This window comes from Erinaceus europaeus, chromosome 16, assembly GCF_950295315.1.
Source record: "Erinaceus europaeus chromosome 16, mEriEur2.1, whole genome shotgun sequence".
Classification (NCBI taxonomy): domain Eukaryota; kingdom Metazoa; phylum Chordata; class Mammalia; order Eulipotyphla; family Erinaceidae; genus Erinaceus; species Erinaceus europaeus.
The window spans coordinates 46,112,572-46,136,892 of record NC_080177.1 but is presented as its reverse complement, the minus strand read 5'-3'; the positions used below and the strand labels follow the sequence as shown (position 1 = coordinate 46,136,892).

The 24,321-nt window shown below is 38.2% G+C and overlaps 1 protein-coding gene and 2 long non-coding RNA genes across 3 annotated transcripts in view; 1 reads left to right on the top strand and 2 right to left on the bottom strand.

Moving 5' to 3' along the window:
* The window catches only part of LOC132533451 (uncharacterized), a 385,390-nt gene that overhangs the window by 268,706 nt on the left and 92,363 nt on the right, over window positions 1-24,321 (bottom strand). The window lies entirely within an intron of this gene.
* Window positions 1-24,321, top strand: part of LOC132533452 (uncharacterized) — a 40,786-nt gene that overhangs the window by 2,147 nt on the left and 14,318 nt on the right. The window contains exon 2 of the long non-coding RNA XR_009545346.1: window positions 8,962-9,044. This is a non-coding gene — a long non-coding RNA (uncharacterized LOC132533452). The remainder of the gene's footprint in view (window positions 1-8,961; window positions 9,045-24,321) is intronic.
* KLHDC1 (kelch domain containing 1) overlaps window positions 8,604-24,321 on the bottom strand; it is a 37,539-nt gene continuing 21,821 nt past the window's right edge. Inside the window, exons 10-13 of the mRNA XM_060175085.1 lie at window positions 23,026-23,098; window positions 18,604-18,688; window positions 13,844-13,896; window positions 8,604-9,484 (exon numbers count right to left, since the gene is read on the bottom strand). Coding sequence (XP_060031068.1) covers window positions 9,298-9,484; window positions 13,844-13,896; window positions 18,604-18,688; window positions 23,026-23,098 — 398 coding nt within the window. The 3' untranslated portion in view covers window positions 8,604-9,297. The remainder of the gene's footprint in view (window positions 9,485-13,843; window positions 13,897-18,603; window positions 18,689-23,025; window positions 23,099-24,321) is intronic.

The window sequence follows — 24,321 nt, the reverse complement described above, 5'->3', positions numbered from 1 at the left end:
ACAGAGAGGGGGAGAGAAAAACACCTGCAGACCTGCTTCACTGTCTGTGAAGCAACTCCCTTGTAGGTGGGGAGCCGGGGGCGCTAACCAGGATCCTTAGTCCGGTCCTTGCGCTTTGCACCAGGTGCGCTTAACCCGCTGCACTACCGCTGGACTCCCATGCAAAATATTTTTGTGCCTGAGGCTCCAAAATCCCATTTTCTATCTCCCATATCACCATTAGTCAGAGCTGAGCAGTGCTCTGGTTTAAAAAGAAAAGAGGGAGTTGGGCAGCGGGTTAAGCACAGGTGGTGCAAAGAGACCAGCGAAAGGATCCCTGTTTGAGCCCTGCTCCCCGCCTGCAGGGGAGTTGCTTCACAAGCAATGAAGCAGGTCTGCAGGTGTTTATCTTTCTTTCCCCCTCTCTGTCTTCCCCTCCTCTCTTGATTTCTCTCTGTCCTATCCAACAACAACGACAGCAATAACAACAACCACAACAATGATAAATGACAAGGGCAACAAAAGGGAAAAAATAGCCTCCAAGAGTAGTGGATTGGTAGTCCAGGCAATGAGCCTCAGTGATAACCCTGGAGGTAAAAAAAAGAAATAAAGGGGGGAGTCGGGCTGTAGCGCAGCGGGTTAAGCGCAGGTGGCACAAAGCACAAGGACCGGCACAAGGATCCTGGTTCGAACCCCGGCTCCCCACCTGCAGGGGAGTCGCTTCACAGGCGGTGAAGCAGGTCTGCAGGTGTCTATCTTTCTCTCTCCCTCTCTGTCTTCCCCTCCTCTCTCCGTTTCTCTCTGTCCTATCCGACAACGAAAACAACAATAAAACAACAAGGGCAACAAAAGGGAATAAATAAAAAAAAAAGAAATAAAGGAAGGAAGGAAGGAAAGAAGGAAGAAAGGAAGGAGAGAAGGAATGAAGGAAGAATGGAAGAGAGACACAGAGAGAAAGAAAGAAAGAAAGAAAGAAAGAGAATGGGAAAAAATGGTGGGGGTAGATAGCATAATGCTTATGCAAAGAGATTCTCCTGCCTGAGGCTCCGAAGTCCCAGGTTCAATCCCCTGCACCACCATAAACCAGAGCTGAGCAGTATTCTGGTAAAAAATATAAAATAAAATTAAAAAATAAAATAAGGGGTCGGGCGGTAGCGCAACAGGTTAAGTGCATGTGGAACGAAGTGCAAGGACCAGAGTAAGGATCCCGGTTTGAGCCATGGCTCCCCACCTGCAGGGGAGTCACTTCACAGGCAGTGAAGCAGGTCTGCAGGTGTCTCTCTTTCTCTCCCCCTCTCTGTCTTCCCCTTCTCTCTCCATTTCTCTCTGTCCTAACCAACAAGGATGACATTAACAACAATAATAACTACAACAATAAAACAATGGCAACAAAAGGAAAATAAATAACAAAAAAGTCTTTAGCCTCTTAAAGAAAAAAAAATTAATTAAAAAAAAAGTCTTTAAAAAATAAATCACAAATGAAATCACCATAATCTTTTCCAGCATATCTTTTGGTAAACCACGTATCTACTATATTTCCTTTTATTTATTTATTTTACCAGAGCAGTGCTCAGCTCTGGTGCATGGTAGTAATAGGAATTGAACGTGGAACTTTTGGTGCTTCAAGCATTGAAGTCTTTTTGCATAACTTTCGGGGTGTCTCTCTCCTTCTCTGGCAGGGTGTCCTCCAGGGGAAAGGTAACGGGCTGGTTCTTTCTCACTCACGAAAGGGGTGACACGAAGTAAAAGACAACAGGGGACTCTTAGCGTGAATCTAGAATCTGAGTCCTTAGAGTCCCAGAATCCTAGAGTCCGTTTATTGGCAAAGTGGACATGAGTTAAATAGAAAAGCAATGGAGGTAATTATTGTTGCAATATGACAGAAATTACAGGTTTCTTAACAGTCAGCATGCCCCTAAGGTAGGGGGTTGGTATGACAGGAATTGATGAGATACAAGACAGTTATTTTCCATAACACAAGCAACTTAATTATCCAAAGGTATTTGAGAGAAGCATAGGGGTTAAACCCGTAGGGTGAGACAGAGAGAAGATGAATATCAAAAGGCCATATAGTTTGGAATCTCTCTTGTCTGGGGTCTGAGGTGTGTGATAAAGTGTGTGATAAGGTGTGTTCTTCTGTGATCAGAAGGTGACTTTGAATGAGTGAATCTGCGGCCATGTGGCCTGCAGTTAATGGAGGGAAGTACTGGGGTATCTGTGGGCCTGAGAGTCAAGAAGGAAAGAACCAAGTCTGAGTTTCCCCCCTTATGCTCACCTCGGTTGAGAGAGACTTACCAAGAGGTTATCTTCTCAGACCTCCATCCAAAGATGGGGGTGGTTCTCCCTAAGCTCTATCAGGCTCACACATGTTCCCAACATCTCCTCCTAATTTCTTTAATTAATGAACTGTGTTTATGGATCAATGTCAGTTAGAGCATTTCTTTCCTCTAAAGGAATACGAGTGTAAGTGTGAACTGAGACTCTCTGTACTGTAACATTAATTATGTCATGTATGCGTTTCTTGAGGAATTGAATGAGGCAAGGAATAATCATTGATAGAGCTACCATAGCTAGCAAAGGGCCTAGGAGAGGCAGAAGCCAAGCAGTTAAAGGAGAAGAGAACCAGGAGTTAGTATTGAAAGTGGAAAAGGAATTCTTAATATCACAGCTAAGTTTGTGCAAGATATTAACATTTCGGTTTTACAAATCTAATTTCATTTACAAAAGAAACAACATTTTTCTAGACAAAGATCACACTATTTAGCATAAATCAAGTCCAAACCATGGCAGTTCTGGAGTACCACCTTGGCAAGGGAGTTCATCTGTCTCTGGAGAGGCTCCAAGCTGTCCGAGGTGAAGTCAAATGGACTGTCGAAGTTGATTTTCAATGTGTCCAGCAGCATAGAGAGATTGTCCCAAAGTCCACCAGCAAGTTTAAGGGATGCAGTCAGTTGATGTGATGTTCAGGGGAAGAAACAGCAAGTCTGGTCCTCTGGTGGGTCAGCGCCAGCTGATGAAATTCTTCTTCTTCATAGAGGGTCAGCTGTGGAATAAGAAAAACTAGGAGGCAAAGACCAGGTAGAGAAGAACTGACACGAAAATTAGGTCAGCAGAAAGAGAATTGGGTAGGCTGGTGAGGTTAGCTGGAGTATATACTGGCATGGTGTCCTTTAATGGTAAGGACTTGCCAACAGGGACTCTGTGGATTTTCCAAGAGCAGTAATGTCATCCACCATAATAAAAGGAAAACAAACATTCCAGCATTGAAAAAAGAAAAAAAAAAAAAAAGTGTCTCTATGACTATGTGTCTCTATAAATTGGGTGGCTTTGTCAATGAGATATAATAAATGGACAATTCGGATTTCTGTAAATATTAAGAAGGTTTAGTAAAGTTACTTCATTGATACTTTAGCCAACTGAATACTGGGGGGTGCATTCCCCTTCTTTTTTTATTAATTGAGCTTAAGGGTTATAGTTTTTCTTGTTTGAGCTGTAGCCCACATAAATTTAGAAAAAGTACCAATTGAGAAAAAAAATTGTTTACCAAACATGGGCAGGTGAGTTACATCAATCTGCCAGAGAGGCTTTTATCAATGGGAATTGGTCTTCAAATTCTGAATAGCAGGATCTTAATTAAACAAAGCAGGAGCCAGTAAAGTGCTCTCACTATGGCAGGTCAAGCGTTAAAATTTAAGACACTTGTAAAAAAATGAAAAAAAAAAATTTAGGATATGAGTGACTTTAGGAGTCATCACACACCCATAAATAAAAAAGAAAAATGTTTAGTTTTAAATCTTACCATATGAGCAGTCGGTTCTTCATCTGTAGATTGTACCTATAATTATTTACTTAAGAGAAAATAATGTGTACCAAGTTAGAAGTTTAATGGTTAAAATTGGCTTGAGTTCCTTCATATGATTTTAGAAGGCTCTTTATTAAAATATACCAGGATGTTATAGAAAGTCAATACCTAATGTGTTGACATGATAAAATGCTTACTATTATTATTATTTTTTTTTAATCACTTAAACAATTTTAAACTTAGTTTGTTAGAATCTTTGTTTATCACAAAGCTTATCACACCCTTAGGGCAGCTATAAACAAGGGTGGGTACACAACTTAATTGATCTTTCACTTAAAAAGCTAAGATAAACCTCATAGCTTAAATGTTTAAAAATAAATTTTTACTGTTACATTTATTTTAGATGACAATATTAGACTAAATAATTTTGTTGAATCACATCTGCCGAATAAAAAAAAATTTTATCAGGCCAGGAATATCATGTTTAACCCTTTATTCCTGGCAAGGCCACTGTTCTACCCTGACTGGGTCATTAGAAAGCCAGACTAAGCACGGAATTTGTTACAGTGGCAGTTGGTATTGGGGTGCTGTTAAGGTTTACAATTCTCACAAGAGTGAAAGAGACTGTAGAGGCATTTTACCATGCCTAGAGATCTCATAAAATCTTTTAACTAATGAACTGATGCTGATATTAGCTATCAGAAGGATGAAACTGTCTTATATTTTAGTCTGGTAAAGGTGTGCCAACTCTACAAGTCAGGATCTTTAAAATCACATTCAGCTTAACTAAATCTTATTTAAAACTTAAAACAAAATCTAGTTATTTCAGAGGGTTAACACACATTAGTGAAAACAAAGTTAGCACACAAATTTAAAACAGACATTCTTGGTGAAAAAAATTTTTTCCTTAGCTCACAGCCACTCCCCCCCCCCCCACCCCAACCCCAGGAGGGGCGGGTGTGGCTAGAGGAATGACTGACTGCAGTCTTTGCCAATCTGTGGAGCAGGATCTCTGTGATGTGATTGGCTGCACGGATGGAACAGGCGGGCTTAGTTTACCACCCTGCCTAGAAAAAAATTTAGGAAGTTTCTTTTCTGGGCTAAGGTACATTTTAGATTTTTAAAGAAACAAATCATTGAATTGCTATCAAAAGTGTGTGCTGGTTCTCTAATAACCTTTAAGTTAAAGAGACCGTCTTGTTTGATTGATTTCTTTCTTTCTTTAAAGAATAACTTGCTAGCCAGGTAATATCTCACTCAGAACTGGTTTAATCGTTTTCTGAGGGCTCTGGCTGTCACAAAAAAGCTTTATCTCTTGTGTTTACCTTTTAAGCAGTAAATAGCAGTTTTAAGACCATGCCTAGGTCCACTTTAATGTCTGACTGACTCAGAAACTAGGAGAGGATATAGAACAAAATGCCACAAAAGTGGGAGAGGAAAAAATTAGGTCAGACTCGTTTAAGATTAAACAGGGGAAGGACACTCAGTTTCTCAGAGCCTGGCCAGGGTTCTGATCTGCTGAGGTTCCTTCTCTGCGTCCACTCCACGAGTTTCCCTGGAGCTTGAAGGATAGGGAGAAGGAGAGAAAGATCACAGGGACTCAAACGAGAGCCTCAGGGTTACCTTACGATGTACTTTGGTACTGCTTCTTCATTCCTGGAGTCACGGTCCCGATCCTCTACGGTTGGGCCAGCATTTTTTTCAACCGGGTGCTTGGGGTCGGGAAATTCTGCCCCACGCTATGGGCGCCAGATTTCGGGGTGTCTCCCTCCTTCTCTGGCATGGTGTCCTCCAGGGGAAAGGTAACGGGCTGGTTCTTTCTCACTCATGAAAGGGGTGACACGAAGTAAAAGACAACAGGGGACTCTTAGCGTGAATCTAGAATCTGAGTCCTTAGAGTCCCAGAATCCTAGAGTCCGTTTATTGGCAAAGTGGACATGAGTTAAATAGAAAAGCAATGGAGGTAATTATTGTTGCAATATGACAGAAATTACAGGTTTCTTAACAGTCAGCATGCCCCTAAGGTAGGGGGTTGGTATGACAGGAATTGATGAGATACAAGACAGTTATTTTCCATAACACAAGCAACTTAATTATCCAAAGGTATTTGAGAGAAGCATAGGGGTTAAACCCGTAGGGTGAGACAGAGAGAAGATGAATATCAAAAGGCCATATAGTTTGGAATCTCTCTTGTCTGGGGTCTGAGGTGTGTGATGAAGTGTGTGATAAGGTGTGTTCTTCTGTGATCAGAAGGTGACTTTGAATGAGTGAATCTGCGGCCATGTGGCCTGCAGTTAATGGAGGGAAGTACTGGGGTATCTGTGGGCCTGAGAGTCAAGAAGGAAAGAACCAAGTCTGAGTTTCCCCCCTTATGCTCACCTCGGTTGAGAGAGACTTACCAAGAGGTTATCTTCTCAGACCTCCATCCAAAGATGGGGGTGGTTCTCCCTAAGCTCTATCAGGCTCACACATGTTCCCAACACATAACCATTATGCAAGAAGAGACCCCTTATAGAATGGGAGAAGATCTTTACATGTCATAAATCAGACAAGAGGCTAATAACCAAAATATATGAAGAGCTTACCAAAGTCAACAACAACAAAAAATGACGCCATCCAAAAGTGGGGAGAGGATATGAACAGAATATTCACCAAAGAAGAGAGCAAAAAGGCCAACAAATATATGAAAAAAGTGCTCTAAGTTACTGATTGTCAGAGAAATGCAAATAAAGACAACAATGAGATACCATTTCACTCCTGTGAGAAAGCCATACGTCATACAAAAGTTAGCAGAGGGAGTTTGGCTATAGCGCAGTGGGTTAAGCACACCTGGCCAGCAAAGTGCAAGGGTCAGCATATGGATCCTGGTTCGAGCCCCTGGCTCCCCAACTGCAGGGGGGTCGCTTCACAGGCAGTGAAGCAGGTCTTTCTCTCCCCCTCAGTCTTCCCGCCTCTCTCTGTTTCTCTCAGTCCTATCCAATGACTACAACAATAAAACAAGGACAACAAAAGGGAAAATAAACATTTTAGATCCTGCAATTCCTCTCCAGGGGATATAGCCTAAGGAACCAAAGACACTCATCCAAAAAAGATTTGTGTAGGGCAGGGGTAGATAGCATAATGGTTATGCAAAGAGACTCTCAGGCCTGAGGCTCCAAAGTCCCAGGTTCAATCCCCTGCACCACCATAAGCCAGAGCTGAGCAGTGCTCTGGTAAAAAAAAAAAAAAAAAAAAAAACAGATTTGTGTAAACCTATGTTCATTGCTGCACAATTTGTTTTTTTTTAATATTTTATTTTATTTATTCCCTTTTGTTGCCCTTGTTTTATTGTTGTAGTTATTATTGTTGTTGTCGTCGTTGTTGGATAGGACAGAGAGAAATGGAGAGAGGAGGAGAGAAAGATAGACACCTGCAGACCTGCTTCACAGCCTGTGAAGCGACTCCCCTGCAGGTGGGGAGCCGGGGTTCGAACCTGGATCCTTATGCCGGTCCTTGTGCTTTGCACCATTGCGCTTAACCGGCTGCGCTACAGCCCGACTCCCTGCTGCACAATTTGTAATAGCCAAAACCTAGAAGCAATCCAGGTGTCCAACAACAAATGAGTGGCTGAGTAAGTTGTGGTCTATATACTCCATGGAATACTACTCAGCTATTAAAAATGGTGAATTCACCTTCTTCACCTCATCTTGGATGTAGCTTGAAGGGATCATGTTAAGTGAGATAAGTCAGAAAGCAAAGGATGAATATGGGATGGTCTCACTCACAGGCAGAAGTTGAAGAACAAGAACAGAAGGGAAAACACATAGCAGAACTTGAACTGGAATTGGCCTATTGCACCAAAGTATAAGACTCTGGGGTGGGGCATGGGGTAGAGTCAAGTCCTGGAACATGATGGTGGAACATGATGGCAGAGGAGGGCCTTGTGGGGGTTGAATTGTTATGTGGAAAACTTAGAAATGTTACACATGTACAAACTATTGTATTTTCCTGTCAACTGTAAACCATTAATTCCTCCAATAAAGAAAAAAAAAAAAGTCCTTCTGTGTTCCAGGAGACACTGGACTCTCAAGCAAGAGATACCAAGTTCAGTCCCTGGCAGTATATGTACCAGAGTGATGTCTGGGTTTTTTTCTCTCCTCCTACTTTCTCATTAGTAAATAAAATGGGGTAGGGGTAGATAGCATAATGGTTATGCAAACAGAATGTCATGCTTGTGGCTTCGGAGTCCCAAGTTCAACTCACTGCACCACTATAAACCAGAGGGTGAGCAGTGCTCTGGTAAAAAAAAAAAAAAAAAAAAGTCTTTAGTGGTAAAAAAAAAAAGTTTTTAGTGGTCCAGGAGGTGGTGCAGTGGCTAAGGCACTAGACTCTCAAGCATGAGGTCCTGAGTTCGATCCCTGGCAGCACATGTACCAGAGTGATGGCAGGTTCATTCTCTCCTCCTGTCTTTCTCATGAATAAATAAATGAATTCTTATAAATAAATAAATAAATAAATAAAATATTTTTTAAAATATTAAAAATGCTCTTCTAAGGTAAAATTAATTTTGTTTATATATTTATAAAATTTATTATTTTTATTTGTTTTGTTTTTACCAGAGGACCATTCAGTTCTCATTTATGGTGGTGCTGGGATTATAACCTGGGAAACAGAAGCCTCAGGTTCTAAAGGGTTTTTGCATAACTATTATGCTATTTCCCCAGTTAGGTGAAATGTGGTTTAACATGCCTCAGAAATTAAAAAATATACTGTACTCTAATATTTGAAAAGCTGTATTTAAACAAGACTCTTTAAACATTAAAACATGGTCCATACACATGTATATGTATATGCATTTTATTTTATTATTTATTATTTTTCAGTTTCAGTTACATATGTATAAATGGAAAAATTATTAACCTAGAGCTAACAAAAAGAGAAAACAATTGAAGACATTATCCTACTTAAGTGAATTCGTAATAAGGCCTAAGATTATCAGATTAAATACTTAGAGGGTGAGACTGATCAATATTTAATATCACACCAGTGTTTGCCTACTTCATTGTTGCTGTCCAGCTGTAGTAGTTATTTCAGAAGAAGTTACTTTAATGATTGAGATATTTAAAAGAGAACCTTTAAGAAATTGTAAAATGACTCAAGAAAATATGCTCTATCTGAAAGGTGATGTACTGTTTTTATAGGTGTAATATTATGCTGGGGTTATCCTTGGGACGATTTCTTATTCTCCTCAAATATATATAACTTTCCCAGGAAAGAATACACAGTAAGTAAAAAATCTCTTATACTAACTTTTAGAAATTCTATATTTTCTGGAACTTATATAGAAACTAGTTTACAAATATAAATATAAAATTAATCTGCCATTAACATCCTATTTCCATATATTCTGTGCCATATATTTACATTAACTTATAGAATTTTTGTTTCAAATTTTGTATTTTAAATAAAGCCTCCAATTTGGGGGGGTTAATATATAATCTGTTTAAAATAGTTAAACATTATTTATGTATAACAACTTAGTTGCTATTAATACATTGATACTTATTTTCTTTTTCTTCTTTTTGGGTTCCTTGTTCTTCTCGATGAGTAGCTGCAGTCCAAAATGTTATTTTTTTGAGTACTTGTTGGAAAAGTTTAGGAGGCAGTAAAGATATTTGACTTTCTAAAAGCATAGCATTTTTACCAATGCAGTCAAGGCATGACCTGTAAGCAAAACACAACAGAAATATTAGTGTTTAAACCTGAGCTATATCTAGGTTAAGTAATATTTTAAAGTTTTAAAAAATATTTTACTTATTTTTATATTTATTTTCCCTTTTGTTGCCTTTACTATTTTTTTTTTCTGCTGTTGGAGCAAAAGGTTAACATCCCACCAATCCAGAACACTTAAGCAGCTACTGTGTTGCTTTTCTACCTTTTATTTTTTATTTTATTTTTATTTGTATTTTATTTTATATTTGTTTCCTACCTTTTATTGTTTTGTTGCTCTGAAACAAGGGATTGCAATAATAATAATAATGATGATGATGATAATAATAATAGTAATAATAATAGGGGAAGAGTATATTTAGACTATGTTTCCATCCTGAGCATTCCTCTGAGACATTCTTATAATATTTCCCAAATATGGAACCCACTTACTCAAAATTTAGTGTCAGGTCCTCCTATTTAAAACCTCTTGGGTAGGACTGTCAGGTTAAATACAGGACAATATTGGTAAATCCCAAATATTGGAGCATAAATATGAATGCAGTCTAAGTATATCCCAAATTGTCCTTGAAACATGAATAAATATGCTAAGAATTTAACACTTGTTTGAAATTCAAATTTAATTATGCAGCCTGTATATTCTAGATCTATTTATCTTGCTTCAAAGGTAAGTTATATGCCAAAAAACTAACCAAACAAACAAATGCAAACAAAAAAAAGTAGCATGCAAAGTGTAAGACTTATGAAAACTATGGTGATTATCTTTGGGAGGTGGGAGGGTGGGATGGAACTTTGGTGGTGGGTGTGGTATGGAGCTATATATACATTGTAATATTACGATCTTCTAGCATACTATTAATAACAACTAATAAAAATAGAGTAAAAAATTAAACTGGTTATCTAATTTAAAACAAAAGCAAGTTATACTTGAGTGACATGAGGCACAGACTATGCACACAACAGTACATAGCTCAGAGAAGGGTGTTTAAATACAAGCTTTAAAAAAAAAAAGAACAAAACAGAAAGTCAACAAAATATTTCTCCAGCAGGCCCCGACTCCCCCACCTGCAGGGGAGTCGCTTCATAAGCGGTGAAGTAGGTCTGCAGGTATCTATCTTTCTCTCCTCCTCTGTCTTCCCCTCCTCTCTCCATTTCTCTCTGTCCTATCCAACAATGACAACATCAATAACAACTACAACAATAAAACAAGGGCAACAAAAGGGAATAAACAAATTTTAAAAATGCTTATTTCACCGTAAAAAAATATTTCTCCAGCTAGATTTGGCCAGTGAACCTCCAATTTCCAATCCTGGCTCATTGGATAGCTCTGAATATCAGTAAAGATTCTTCACATTGGGCCAAAACCTGCTCCCTGTAACCTTCAATCTGCTATGCTGTTAGAAAAGTTATGATGTATTTTTTTTTATTTACTAATTTTTTTTATTTCTTTATTGGGGAATTAATGTTTCACATTCAACAGTAAATACAATAGTTTGTACATGCACAACATTCCCCAGTTTCTCATATAACAATACAACCCCCGCTAGATCCTCTGTCATCCTTCTTGGACCTGTATTCTCCCCACCCATCTACCCCAGAGTCTTTTACTTTGGTGCGAGCCCTTACTATTTTTTATTGTTGTTGTAGTTGTTGTTGTTGTTATGTCATTATGTCTATAGGACAGAGAGAAATGGAGAGAGAAGGGGGAGACAGAAAGGGGGAGAGAAAGATAAGACACCTGCAGACCTGCTTCACCGCCTGTGAAGCTATTCCCCTCCAGGTGGGGAGCCAGGGGCTCGAACTGGGATCCTTGAGCCAGTTCTTGCATTTTGCGCCATCTGCGCTTAACCCGTTGTGCTACCGCCTGACTTCCTTATTTATTTATATGAAGGAGAGAGAGAGATGGAGAGAGAGAGAGACTGAGACCAAAGCACTGCTCAGCTTTGGTTTATGGTAGTGTGGAGACTGAACCTGTGGCCTGAGAGCCTCAGGTATGAAAACCATCTGTAGGGCTGGGCAGTGGTGTACCCAGTTGAGTGTAAAAGTTACAATGCATAAAGACTCAGGTTCAAGCCCTCAGTCCCCACCTGCAAGTGGAAAACTTCACAAGCAGTAAAGTCTTTGCAAGTGACTCCCTTTCTGTTTTCCTCTCAGTCTCCCCATTCCCTCTCACTTTCTGTCTCTATCCAATAAATAAATAAATAAGATAGGTGGGTAGAAGATATCATAATGGTTATGCAAAGACTCTCATGCCTAAGGCACCAAAGTCCCAGGTTCAATCCCCAAACTACCACAAACCAGAGCTGAGCAGTGCTCTGGAAACAAACAAAATAGGGGGTTGAATGGTGGCACACTAGGCTGAGTGCCCAAGTTACAATGTACAAGGATTGTGGTTCAAGCCTCCAGTCCTTACTTGTTTTTTATATATATTTTATATTTATTTATTTCCCTTTTGTTCCCCTTGCTTTATTATTATTGTTGTTGTTAGATAGGACAGAGAGAAATGGAGAGAAAAGGGAAGATAGAGGGGGAGAGAAAGACACCTACAGACCTGCTTCACTGCTTGTGAAGCTACTCCCTTGCAGGTGGGGAGCCTGGAGCAGGAACCAGGATCCTTATGCTGGTCCTTGCACTTCACACCATGTGTGCTTAACCCACTGCGCTACAGCCCAAAAATACTCCCTATTTTTCTTTTCTAAGGTTTTTTTTTTTTTTTGCCTCCAGGGTTATTGCTGGGGCTCAGTGCTCCTGGAAGCTATTTGTTGCCCTTGTTGCTTATCACTGTTGTTGTTATTTATTGTTGTTATCGCTGTCAGTCTCTCTCTCCTCCCTATCCCTTTCTCTCTCACTCTCATTCTCTACCCTTCCCCTCTCTCAATTTCTGTCAATTCTATCAAATAAATAAAAATTAAGAGAAAGTTTATTAGAAAAAGAACAAGAAGTATACTTTTGAGAGACAGGAACAGCTGGCAAAGGAAAACTGTCAAATTTATTTTATTTCCTTATTTTAAAATTTATTTTATTTTAATGTGTATCTTTGTTGTCTGAAATATTGTCCTGGTGTGATGAACGTTAAAATCTCAGAAAAGGAGGGCTGGGCAGTAACGCAACGCATAAAGCACACATGTCGCAAAGCGCAAGGACCAGCCTAAGGATCCCAGTTAGAGCCTTTAGTTCCCCACCTGCAGAGGAGTTGTTTCACAAGCGGTGAAGCAGGTCTGCAGCTGTCTTTCTTTCCCTCCCACCCCCGTCTTCCCCTCCTCTTTCCATTTCTCTCTGTCCTATCCAACAACAATGACATCAATAACAATAATAACCACAACAAGGGCAACAAAAGGGGAAAAAATAGCCTCCAGGAGCAGTGAATTCATGGTCCAGGCACTGAGCCCCAGCAATAACCCTGGAGGCATAAAAATAAATAAATAAATAAATAAATAAAACAAAGAAGGCTATACAGTACGCTTACATTTATCACATAAATTAAATTTGTAATATTGTCACATAAACTAAGTGTATTTTTAGAAACAAGTGTAATATACTGTATAATTTAATTATTCATTTATTTCTACACAGCTGGGATCTTACTCATGTATGATTTCACTACTCCTCCAAGGTCAATGTTTTAATTTAGATAGCCAGAGAGAGGAAAAGATACTACTCTTCCAGAGTCAAGACTTGAAACTAAGCTTGGTCCATCACAAGATTTTCACTGCCACCTGGTAACCTATAACTCTGATCCTATTTTGATTTTTAAAAAATATTTATTCTCTTTTGTTGCCCTTGTTTTATTGTTGTAGTTATTATTGTTGTTGTTGTTGTTGGATAGGACAGAGAGAAATGGAGAGGAGGGGAAGACAGGGAGAGAGAAAGATAGACACCTGCAGACCTGCTTTGCTGCCTGTAAAGCGACTCTTCTGCAGGTGGGGATCGGGGGGATGGAACCTGGATCCTTATGCTGGTCCTTGTGCTTTGCGCCACCTGAGCTTAACCCGCTGTGCTACTGCCCAACTCCCCTATTTTGATTTTTTAAAAATACATTGTTGTACAATTTACTATTATAAGTTTGCTTGTAATCTTTTTTTTAAAGGTTTATTTATTTATTCATGAGAAAGATAGGAGACGAGAGAGAAAGAACCAGGTATCACTCTGGTACGTGTGCTGCCGGGGACTGAACTCAGGACCTCATGCCTGAGAGCCCAATGCTTTATCCACTGCGCTACCTCCCAGATCACTGCTTGTAATCTTAAGAAGATGTAAATATTTTCTTAAATTCAAGTCACAAAGTATCTGAAAAATATTATAATACTTCCAAGGGAAGAAATGACCATATATCAATAGCAATAATTTGCTTACCTGAGTAGTGAATAAGGTTGTGTTTGAAAGATCAATAAATCATTACAGTGACCCTAATCAACATAAAAAGAATATGTAATTTTTTTACACAGAAAAAACATATTAATAATTTAATATTTTTATTTTGTAAATGTTAAATTATGTACAGAAGCAAATAAATCTCTCTATATAGCTATCTATAAACACACACTCTACCATTCACAACAACTTACAATAAGTGCTTACAACTTTTCAGTGACTCAATTTTTACCTATCCATAACCTGCATAATTTTCATTTTATTTTATTTTATTGCTAAAAGGGTTATTGCTGGGGCTTGCATACCTGCACTATGAATCCATTGTACCCAGTGGCCAGTATCTGAAGTCTAATCACTCCCTCTACTTTATTAAAGCAGCTCACAGAACCTTGTGGCTAATAGTTTACTTATCAGCCACTGGTTTATTATAAAAGTTTATAACTTGAGGGGGGTTAGATAGCATATTGTTTATGCAAAGAGACTCTCATGAGGCTCCCAAGTCCCAGGTTCAATCCTCTGCACCACCATAAGCCAGAGCTGATCAGTGCTCTGGTTAAAATAAATTAAACAGGGAGTTGGGTGGTGGCGCAGTGGGTTAAGTGCAGGTGGCGCAAAGCGCAAGGACCAGCATAAGGATCCTGGTTCGAGCTCCCAGCTCCCCACCTGCAGGGGAGTCACTTCACAAGGGGTGAAGCAGGTCTGTAGGTGTCTATCTTTCTCTCCCCCTCTCTGTCTTCCCCTCCTCTCTCCATTTCTCTCTGTCCTATCCAATAACAATGACATCAATAACAACAACATCTACAACAATAAAACAAGGGAAATAAAAGGGAATAAATAACCTATAAAATAATAAATTAATTAAACAAACAAATGTTTATAACTTAGACACATTACCATGCTCAAGAACTCAGGTTCAAACCCCTGCCTACTAGGGAGAAGCTTCAAAAATAATGAAGCAGGTCTACAGGTGTCTTTCTCTATCTCTCTCTGTCCCCTTCCCCATCTCAATTTCGCTCTGTACTATCTAGTAAAAAAAAAGAAAGAGGGAAAAAATAGTCTTCAGGAGCAGTTGATTACCAGCACCAAGCCCAAAAAATAACCCCCGTGACTAAAGATCCAGAAGATGGCGCAGTGGATAAAGCACAACTCTTAAGCATGAAGTCCTGAGTTGAGTCTTCGGCAGGACATGTACCAGCGTGATGTCTGTTTTTTTCTTTCTCCTCCTATTTTTCTCATTAATAAGTAAAATAAAATAGAATAAATAAAATAAAAGTTTATAACTTAGGAACAGTGAAATACAAAAATAGACAGGATACCTAGGAAAGATGCATAGAGCTTTTTTTTGTTTTTTTGTTTGTTTTGTTTTTTTACCAGAGCACTGATCAGCTCTGGCTTACAGCGGTGTGGGGGATTGAACCTGGGACTTGAGAGCCTCAGGCATGAAAATCTTTGCATAACCATTATGCTATACCCCCACCCACCTCTGTGTGAACTCGGCTAGAACCGGGATCCTTATGCTGGTCCTTGCTCTTTGTGCCACCTGCCCTTAACCTGCTGTGCTACCGCCCAACTCCCTGTTTAGAACTTTATTTGCTTCAGAATTGAGTGATTTAACAAAGGAGTAAGACCAAAACATTCCATTCAATTAAAAAGCAAATGTTAAAGTTCATCTTTTTTTTTTTTTAACAGGCACTAGAAGGCTTTATGTATAGGATACAAAGTCTAAAATTAAAACACGAATTCTGAGGGGGTGGTGGTGCACCTGGTTGAGTACACATGTTACAGTGCGTAAGGACCCAGGTTCCAGTCCCTAGTCCCCACCTTCAGGGGGAAAGCTTCATGAGTGGTGAAGCAGGGCTGCAGGTGTTTCTCTCTGTCTCTTTCCCTCTCGATCTCCCCCTACCCTTTTGGATTTCTGGCTGTCTCTATCCAATAAATAAAGATAATAAAAATTTAAAAAAATATTTTAAAAAGCAGGAATTATAGTGGCCTGGGAGATGATGCAGTGGATAAAGCACTGGCCTCTCAAGTATGAAGTCCTCAGCTCAGTCCTCAGAAGCATACAGATCAGAGTGGTATTCTAGTTCCTTCTCTCTCTTCTCCTATTTCTCTCATAAATAAATAAGTAAATAAGATTAAAATAGGATCATGATTATAAGTATTGGAATTCTAAAGACTTATTTAAAAAGCCCCCAGTTCTCACCTTCAGTAGGAAGCATAATAAGTAGTGAAGCAGTGCTGCAGGTGTATCTATTTATCTATCAATCTATCTATCTTTTCTTTAATATTTTATTTTTGAGAGAGATGCAGAGAGAAACACCGGAGCTCAGCTATGGCTTATCATGGTGTGGGGATTGAACCTGGGACTTTGGAGCCTCAGGCATGAAAATCTGTTTGCATAACTACTATGCTATCTCCCCTGCCTTTTTTTTTTTTTTTACCAAAGCACTGATCAGCTCTGTGGTACAGGGGATTGAACCATGCCTCAGGCATGAGAGTCTCTTTGCATAACCATTATGCCCTACCCCCCTCCTTTCTATCTTTTTATCTATTCATCTATCTCCTTCTCTTCTCTCTTCTCTGTCTATCCTAAATAAATTAAAAATTATTTAAGAAATCTTCTAGGTCATTGATTTTCACATTAGGAATTCCCAGGAAATCCTGATGCCACCTGGAAAAAGGATTATTCTAAATAGGAGATTTTAAAGTAAGAGTTATTTGGAAAGAAAAGAAGTTATTAGACAGACAGACAGACATAGTTATAAAATCAACTCATATCTGTGACTTTGGGAGAACTACTGCAGCTTCCAGTGGAGAGGATGTCAACACAGAACTCTGGTGGTGGGAACGGTGTGGAATTATACCCATTATCTTATAATTTTTTAAAATTTATTTAATTTATTTATTCATTTTCCCTTTTTGCTGCCCTTTTTATTGTTGTAATTATTATTATTGTTGTTGTTATTGATGTCTTCATTGTTAGATAGGACAGAGAGAAATGGAAAGAGGAGGGGAAGACAGAGGGGGAGAGAAAGACACCAGCAGACCTGCTTTACTGTTTGTGAAGTGACACCCCTACAGGTGGGGAGCTGGGGGCTTGAGCCGGGATCCTTATGCTGTTGTCGCGCTTTGCGCCACGTGCGCTTAACCCGCTGTGCTACCGCCCAACTCCCGTTATCTTATAATTTTATAAATCACTATTAAAAATAGAATTAATAGTGGGGGTTGTATTGTTAAATGGGAAACTGGGGAATGTTATGCATGTACAAACTATTGTATTTACTGTTGAATGTAAAACGTTAATTCCCCAATAAAGAAATAAATTAAAAAAAAAATAGAATTAAATAAATAACTGAAAAATGCTATAATTCTCTCTCTCTTTTTTTTTTTTTTGCCTCCAGAGTTATTGTTGGGGCTTGGTGCTGGCACTACAAAACCACTGCTTCCAGCAGCTGCTTTTTCTATTGTATTGGATAGAACAGAAATAAATTGAGAGGGAAAGGGCAAATAGCGAGGGGGAGAGAAATACAAACACCTGCAGACTTGCTTCACCACATGTGAAGTGATCCCCCAACCTCCCTGCAGGTAGGGATCCTTGCACCGGCTCCTGCGCTTCATACTATGTGTGCTGAACCCATTGCGTCATTGTCAGATCCCCCTATCACCCTCATTTTATAAATTTTTTATGTTTTTATTTTTTGCACAAAGACAGAATGAAATTGAGAGAGGAGGAGGTAGAGGGGGGCCAGCCTCAGCAGGTAATTAGGGTACCTGAAAGAAATGGGGAGTTGGCAAGTGTGAAGTGAGAGACACGTCAGCTGCTTCAAATGCAGGAGAGAAGTGTCTCTGCTTGTTCTCTGCAGAGCTTTATTTTTAAACACTTTTTGCCTGGGTACAGTTGACATCATGTGAGATTATTGTTATTAACATCAAGGATACAGTTGACATCATGCATTATTGTTTTCATGAATCATAAAAAATAACCTTAAACATTATTATTATTATTATTATTATTATAGGTATGTTTTCTTTAGAAAATTCCCTTGGTCTGGAGCATCTTAATCTTCCCTTGAAAGTTTCCTTGGGGGGCTGGGTGGTTGCGCATTGATCAGCTCTGGCTTATGGTGGTGCAGAGGATTGAACCTGGGACTTGGGAGCCTCATGAGAGTCTCTTTGCATAAACATTATGCTATCTAACCCCCCTCAAGTTATAAACTTTTATAATAAACCAGTGGCTGATAAGTAAAATATTAGCCACAAGGTTCTGTGAGCTGCTTTAATAAAGTAGAGGGAGTGATTAGGAATTCAGATACATAGCTGTGCAGTTAGAAGCACAGGTGATGAACTAAACTTTAAACTTGCAAGTGATGTCTGAAGTGAAGGCAGCCACTGACTGTCTTGTAGGGTTTACTTCTTAACCTGTGAGTCTGATGCTGTTACTAGGTAGATCATGTCAGAATTACGTTAAATTATAAGATACTGTCCTAGCTTGTGTTAGGAAAATTACTTCTTGGTATGATGAACCTGGTCTCATAACTCACACACTGGAATTAGTAACAAACACAAGTACCTCAAATATCTCAAAGTGCTTCAGTGAAGTCATTCATTCTGAGATTAATCATACCACATAGTAACACTTTATGTCCTGTCATAGTTTGTAATGTGACAATCTTGTTGAGTAAACATTTAGTTTGAATAATAAAATTACTCAGAGGAAATATTTAGATATGAAAATTTCTTACTGTATCCAAGGAAAGTAAATCATCTTTGCTCCCTCCAAATACCATTATTTCATTTTCTTTTCCCAGACAGGCTGTGTGCCATAATCTGTGGTTGAAAAGTGCAGAGTAAAATACTATCATAGAGAACTGTATATCAGATAAAAATCAATTGTCAGTGGTATACTCTATCTAAAATGTAATCTATTTCAAAATAGGCATAACTGAATTTGAACATTTGGGATATCTTCAAAGAAATGAGATTTTTAAAGATTACTCTAGAGTCATTTGAAGATTAGATTCTAGATTTCATTAAATCATACCATTCCAGTTAATAAGATATCCCCAACCTTTTTCTTTAAAAATATTTGTGGTCCAGGAGGTGGCGCAGTGGCTAAGGCACTAGACTCTCAAGCATGAGGTCCTGAGTTCAATACCCGGCAGCACATGTACCACAGTGATGTCTGGTTCTTTTTCTCTCTCTCCTATCATTCTCATTAATAAATAAATAAAACTTTAATAAAGTAAAATAAAATATTTGTTTGCGTGTGAGAGACAGAGAGGGGGGAGGTGGGGGATATAGAGAACCAGAGCATTCTCTGGCACTTATGATGCCAGGGATTGAATTTGGGACTCATGCTTGATCATTGATCCATTGTGTCACATCCTGGATTGCAAAGGAGAGACACAGTTTAATTTTATTTGTTTTATTTATTACTATTATAACTAGTAAATCAGAGCACTGCTTAGCTTTTTTTATGGTGGTATCAAGATGGAACCCAAGACCTTAAAACTCAGGCTTGAAAGTTTTTTCTTTGCATAGTCATTTTTTGTACATCAATCCTTTTCACTTCTACAAATGCAAACAGTGAGGGTATGCACAATTTGTTACTTTCCTCAATCAATGCACACATTCAACAACACACATACTTGGGACCCAGGATATAATTGAGTCATTAGATATTTTGTTTGGGAAATACTCTGTCCATTTCTCCAACTTACATGTGAGAACATAATTCTTCAATAAAACTCAAGATTGGGAGTCGGGCAGTAGCGCAGCAGGTTAAGCGCAGGTGGCCCAAAGCGTAAGGACCAGCAGAAGGATCCCAGTTAGAGCCCCTGGCTCCCCACCAGGGGAGTCTCTTCACAAGCAATGAAGCAGGTCTGCAGGTGTCTTATCTTTCTCTCCCCCTCTCTGTCTTCCCTTCCCCCTCCATTTCTCTCTGTCAACAACAACAATAAAACAACAAGGGCAACTAAAGGGAATAAATAAATATTTTTTAAAAAGATTAAAAAAAACCCTCAAGATTATGTTACAGGATAAGGATGGAAACTGGAAGAAGGATTGTGTAAAAAGAGATAAAATACAATAAATGCCATTATATGCTAGAGGGGGAGTAGGCTAGTTTTCTCCAGAGAAGGCCATGTATAACTTCAGGAATAGTATGGGAACCAACAGCACATAAGATTCTACACAGCAACACCTTATTGGACATCTTTTACAGATACATTGTGAAAGATGCTTGTTGACAGGCACTTATATAGGCAATTGGATAAGGGTTTTTTTTTTTCTTTTTTTATTTCACCACCAGATTTATTACTGGTACTCAGTGCCTGCTTAACTTCTCTATTCCTGGTGGCCACTATTTTTTTCCTTTTACATAGAGGGAGACAGAGACAGAGAAGAGAGACCCTGCAGCCCTGCTCAACTGTTTGTGAAGTTTCCCCTCTGAAGGCACTCCCATGTGGTGACTAGAATCTTGAACCTGGGTTCTCTTACATGGTAATGTGAGTACTCTATTGGGTGAACCATCTCCTAGCCCCCTACAGATGTTTTTTCAATCAAACATAGTTTTATCTAAGGTTAAAACTATCATGCTCTTATCTAATTAGATTAATAAGACATTTCAGATAAGAGAATGATATACTGTACAGTGGTTCTCAGTGAAGGGTGGTTTTGTCACTGAGGGGATATTTGATAATACCTGGAATTATTTTTATTGTAACAACTCCAGGGTGAGAAGGCACCTATTACATAAATGGTAGAGATGCTGCTGAACAAACCAGAATGCCTAAGAGACGCCTAACAAAGAATAATTTGGTCCTAAATGTCAGTAGAGTTGAAGCTTGAGAAATCCTGTTTAGAATTAGAAGAGAATAGGGCAGCTTACATTTCAAATTACCAACTGGAAAATTTAAACAAAATGCATTCAGATGTTAAACTCTCACTTTTATAAAAATTGGCATATATACATATATAAATGTTCTCCTTACACTAAACTGTATCCCACCTGTTCTCCTCCTCACCTCATACCTGAAGATAGATCTGCCTTGTCTTATCTGCCTTAGGAAAACTCTGGCCTGGACTTCATCATCGAAGAACACTGGATAGCCTTTCCTGCCTTGGTTTTGGTGACATCTAGCTTGCAACCTGATGTTCTTTCTATAGACTGATAGCTTATGTCCTCTCACAGCTGTTCTAAACTTATCACCTAAACATTCTAACAAAGCATATTATTTACATGACACATTAGCTGAATTCAAAGAAATCTCTTTACATAGCTCAGTTCTAACTAGTATATCATTTATTGATAGTATATCATGTTACTCTACTTATTATGTATTTAAATATAAACTAGGAATAATTTTAAATTAAACATTCTTACAACTAATTTGGTTTATATAATACACTCATACAATCAACTGGGAAACAAAAACAGAGTTTACATAATTAACAGATGAAGAAATTTGTGCTCAGTTTCTTTAAGTGACTTTCTCAAAGTCAAATAGCTAAGTAGTGACTGAGCAAGGACTGGAATTCTAGCTCCTTTATCTTAATATATAATTATTTAAAAGAAGACTAAATTTTCAAAAGAGCCAGAAGTACTAAAATAATAAATTCAACTAACCTTATATGTACACTATACGACATAAAAATAACTAATAAATTCTAAATGTATGAGAATATTATTATCTATATATTGCCTGAGGCTCCAAAGTCCCAGGTTCAATCCCCCACACAGCCATAAGCCAGTGTTCTAGTTAAAAAATTAATTAAAGTAAAAAGCAAAAAAAAATTTTTTTTTTAAGTTATTTACAGGGAGTCGGCAGTAGTGCAGTGGGTTAGGCACATGTGGCGCAAAGTTCAAGGACCAGTGTAAAGATCCCAATTTGAGCCCCTGTCTCCCCACCTGCAGGGGAGTCACTTCACAGGCGGTGAAGCAGGTCTGCAGGTGTCTATCTTTCTCTCCCCCTCTGTCTTCCCCTCCTCTCTCCATTTCTCTGTGTCCTAACAACGACGACATCAACAACAATAACTACAACAATAGAAAACAAGAAGGACAACAAAAAGGGAAAAATAAATGTAAATAAATATTAAAATTTTTTTTTAAAGTTATCTATATTATCTATATACACAATCAGATAATATATAAGTATCTTCAGGCCTTTTCCTTAAGTTATTTAATTACCATTTATTAAATGACTGAAATGTTTATAATTAAGTTGACTTCATTCTAGTATATATATTCTATGCTAAAAAGAAATTCATGACATAATATGGCATGGAGAAGAATAAACACTGTTACTAACTATAATGATTACAAAGTACTGAATTTTACTTTTCTATGAATACATATTTAATATAGTACCCAGTTAAATTTTAAAAAGTAAGGATATAGTACTAATGTGGTTTTCTTTGTAGTCTAATGATGGCATGTTTACAATTTTTACTCTATAGTCTTTTATTTTAAAAACTGAAATTAATATGCTATTCATTTAATAAAACTAATAATCTGTCATTTACTTAACTAACTATAAAAGCAGCTTTATAATGAAGTTTTTTTTAGATCTCTTCCAAAACCAAATAAGTACTACTATAGACAACCATATTCAATAGAGGTTGCTAAAAAAAATTCTTATATCAGACAAAATTACATTTACCAGCCGCAGTGGGTCGCGCAGCGGGTTAAGCGCAAGTGGCGTGAAGCACAAGGACTGGCATAAGGATCCTGGTTCCAGCCCCTGGCTCCCCACCTGCAGGGGAATCGCTTCACAGGCGGTGAAGAAGGTCTGCAGGTATATCTTTCCCGCCCCCCCTCTGCCCTCCCCTCCATTTCTCTTTGTCCTATCTAACAACTAACAACGACGACATCACTAACAACTGCAATAATAACTACAACAACAATAAAAAAAAAGGGCAACAAAAGGGAAAATAAATATAATTTTTTAAATTACATTTACCTAACAATATTTTAAATATGCAAACTGAACAGAAACTGAATATATTATTTATAACAAGTAGATAAAATTAAAATGAAATATTTTAGGTAATCTGAAAGAGTTTTCCTGAAATTTTATGGTTTTGTAAATACTACAAACCCAGTGCTACATTATAATGTTTTTAGTTTCTTAAACTATGTTATAATTTTTTAGTGTTAAACTTACCTGGGTCTTGTTTTAGGTAAATATGTAAGTTGTTTCCAACAATTTGTTATGATATTATGAATCCAACCATCACCTGAAATGTTGTAACAGTTTAAAAATTAAGATTTGATATTTATGATAAAATTTTAAATTTTTCCAAATTTACCATGCCATATTTATGTATATGATTATATTTTATGTGTCTATATATTTTCATATAAAATGTTCAGAAAAGGGCCAAGAGATAGCTCAACCAGTGTAATGCACACTTTACTATGTATTAGGACTTGGGTTAGAACTCCAAGTCTCCACATAGGAACAAATCCAAGAAAAAAGTTTCATGAGCAGGGGAGTCCGGCGGTAGCGTAGCGGGTCAAGCGCACGAGGCACAAAGCGCAAGGACTGGCTTAAGGACCCCAGTTGGAGTCCTGGCTCCCCACCTGCAGAGGAGTCCCTTCATAGGTGGTGAAGCAGGTCTGCAGGTGTCTAGACATCTTTCTCTCTCCCTCTGTCTTCCCCATCTCTCTCCATTTCTTTTGTCCTATCCAACAATGACGACAACAATAATAACTACAAGAAGACAACTAGGGCAACAAAAGGGAATAAATATTTAAAAAATAAAGTTTCATGAGCAGTGGAATGATGTTGTGCTCGCTTTGCTCTCTCTGTCTCTCACTCTCTATGTGTCATTTATATCCTCTTATTATTCTTGTTACAGACTTATTATCAAAATGCGTCTTAGATTTTTTTTTTTTAAATATTCCCTTTTGTTGCCCTTGTTGTTTTATTGTTGTTGTTGTTGGATAAGACAGAGAGAAATGGAGAGAGGAGGGGAAGACAGAGAGGGAGAGAGAAAGACACCTGCAGACCTGCTTCACCACTTGTGAAGGGACTCCCCTGCAGGTGGGGAGCTGGGGTCTCGAACCAGGATCCTTACACAGATCCTTGCACTTTGTGCCAGGTGCGCTTAACCTGCTGCACTAACACCTGACTCTCCATCTTAGATTTTCTAAAAACATATTTCAGTAAGTATTGATAATAGCATAATTTTTAATTTAATTTAATTTTTATATAACCACAGTAATGCTATCATCATAACAATGCTATAAGCACAATGAACAAAGCTAAGCATTGTTGGTATCCTCTAATGCAACATGACCATATTAAGATGAATCTATGGGATGGATACTGACTGTAGGAAGAAGTAGGACATCTAATTTCACCTTGGTCAACAACCAGAAACAGTAAAGAGAAATTAAAAGCATTAGATCTCCTAAATATTTGAGGGTTAACAATACCTAGAGAAATTATGAATAG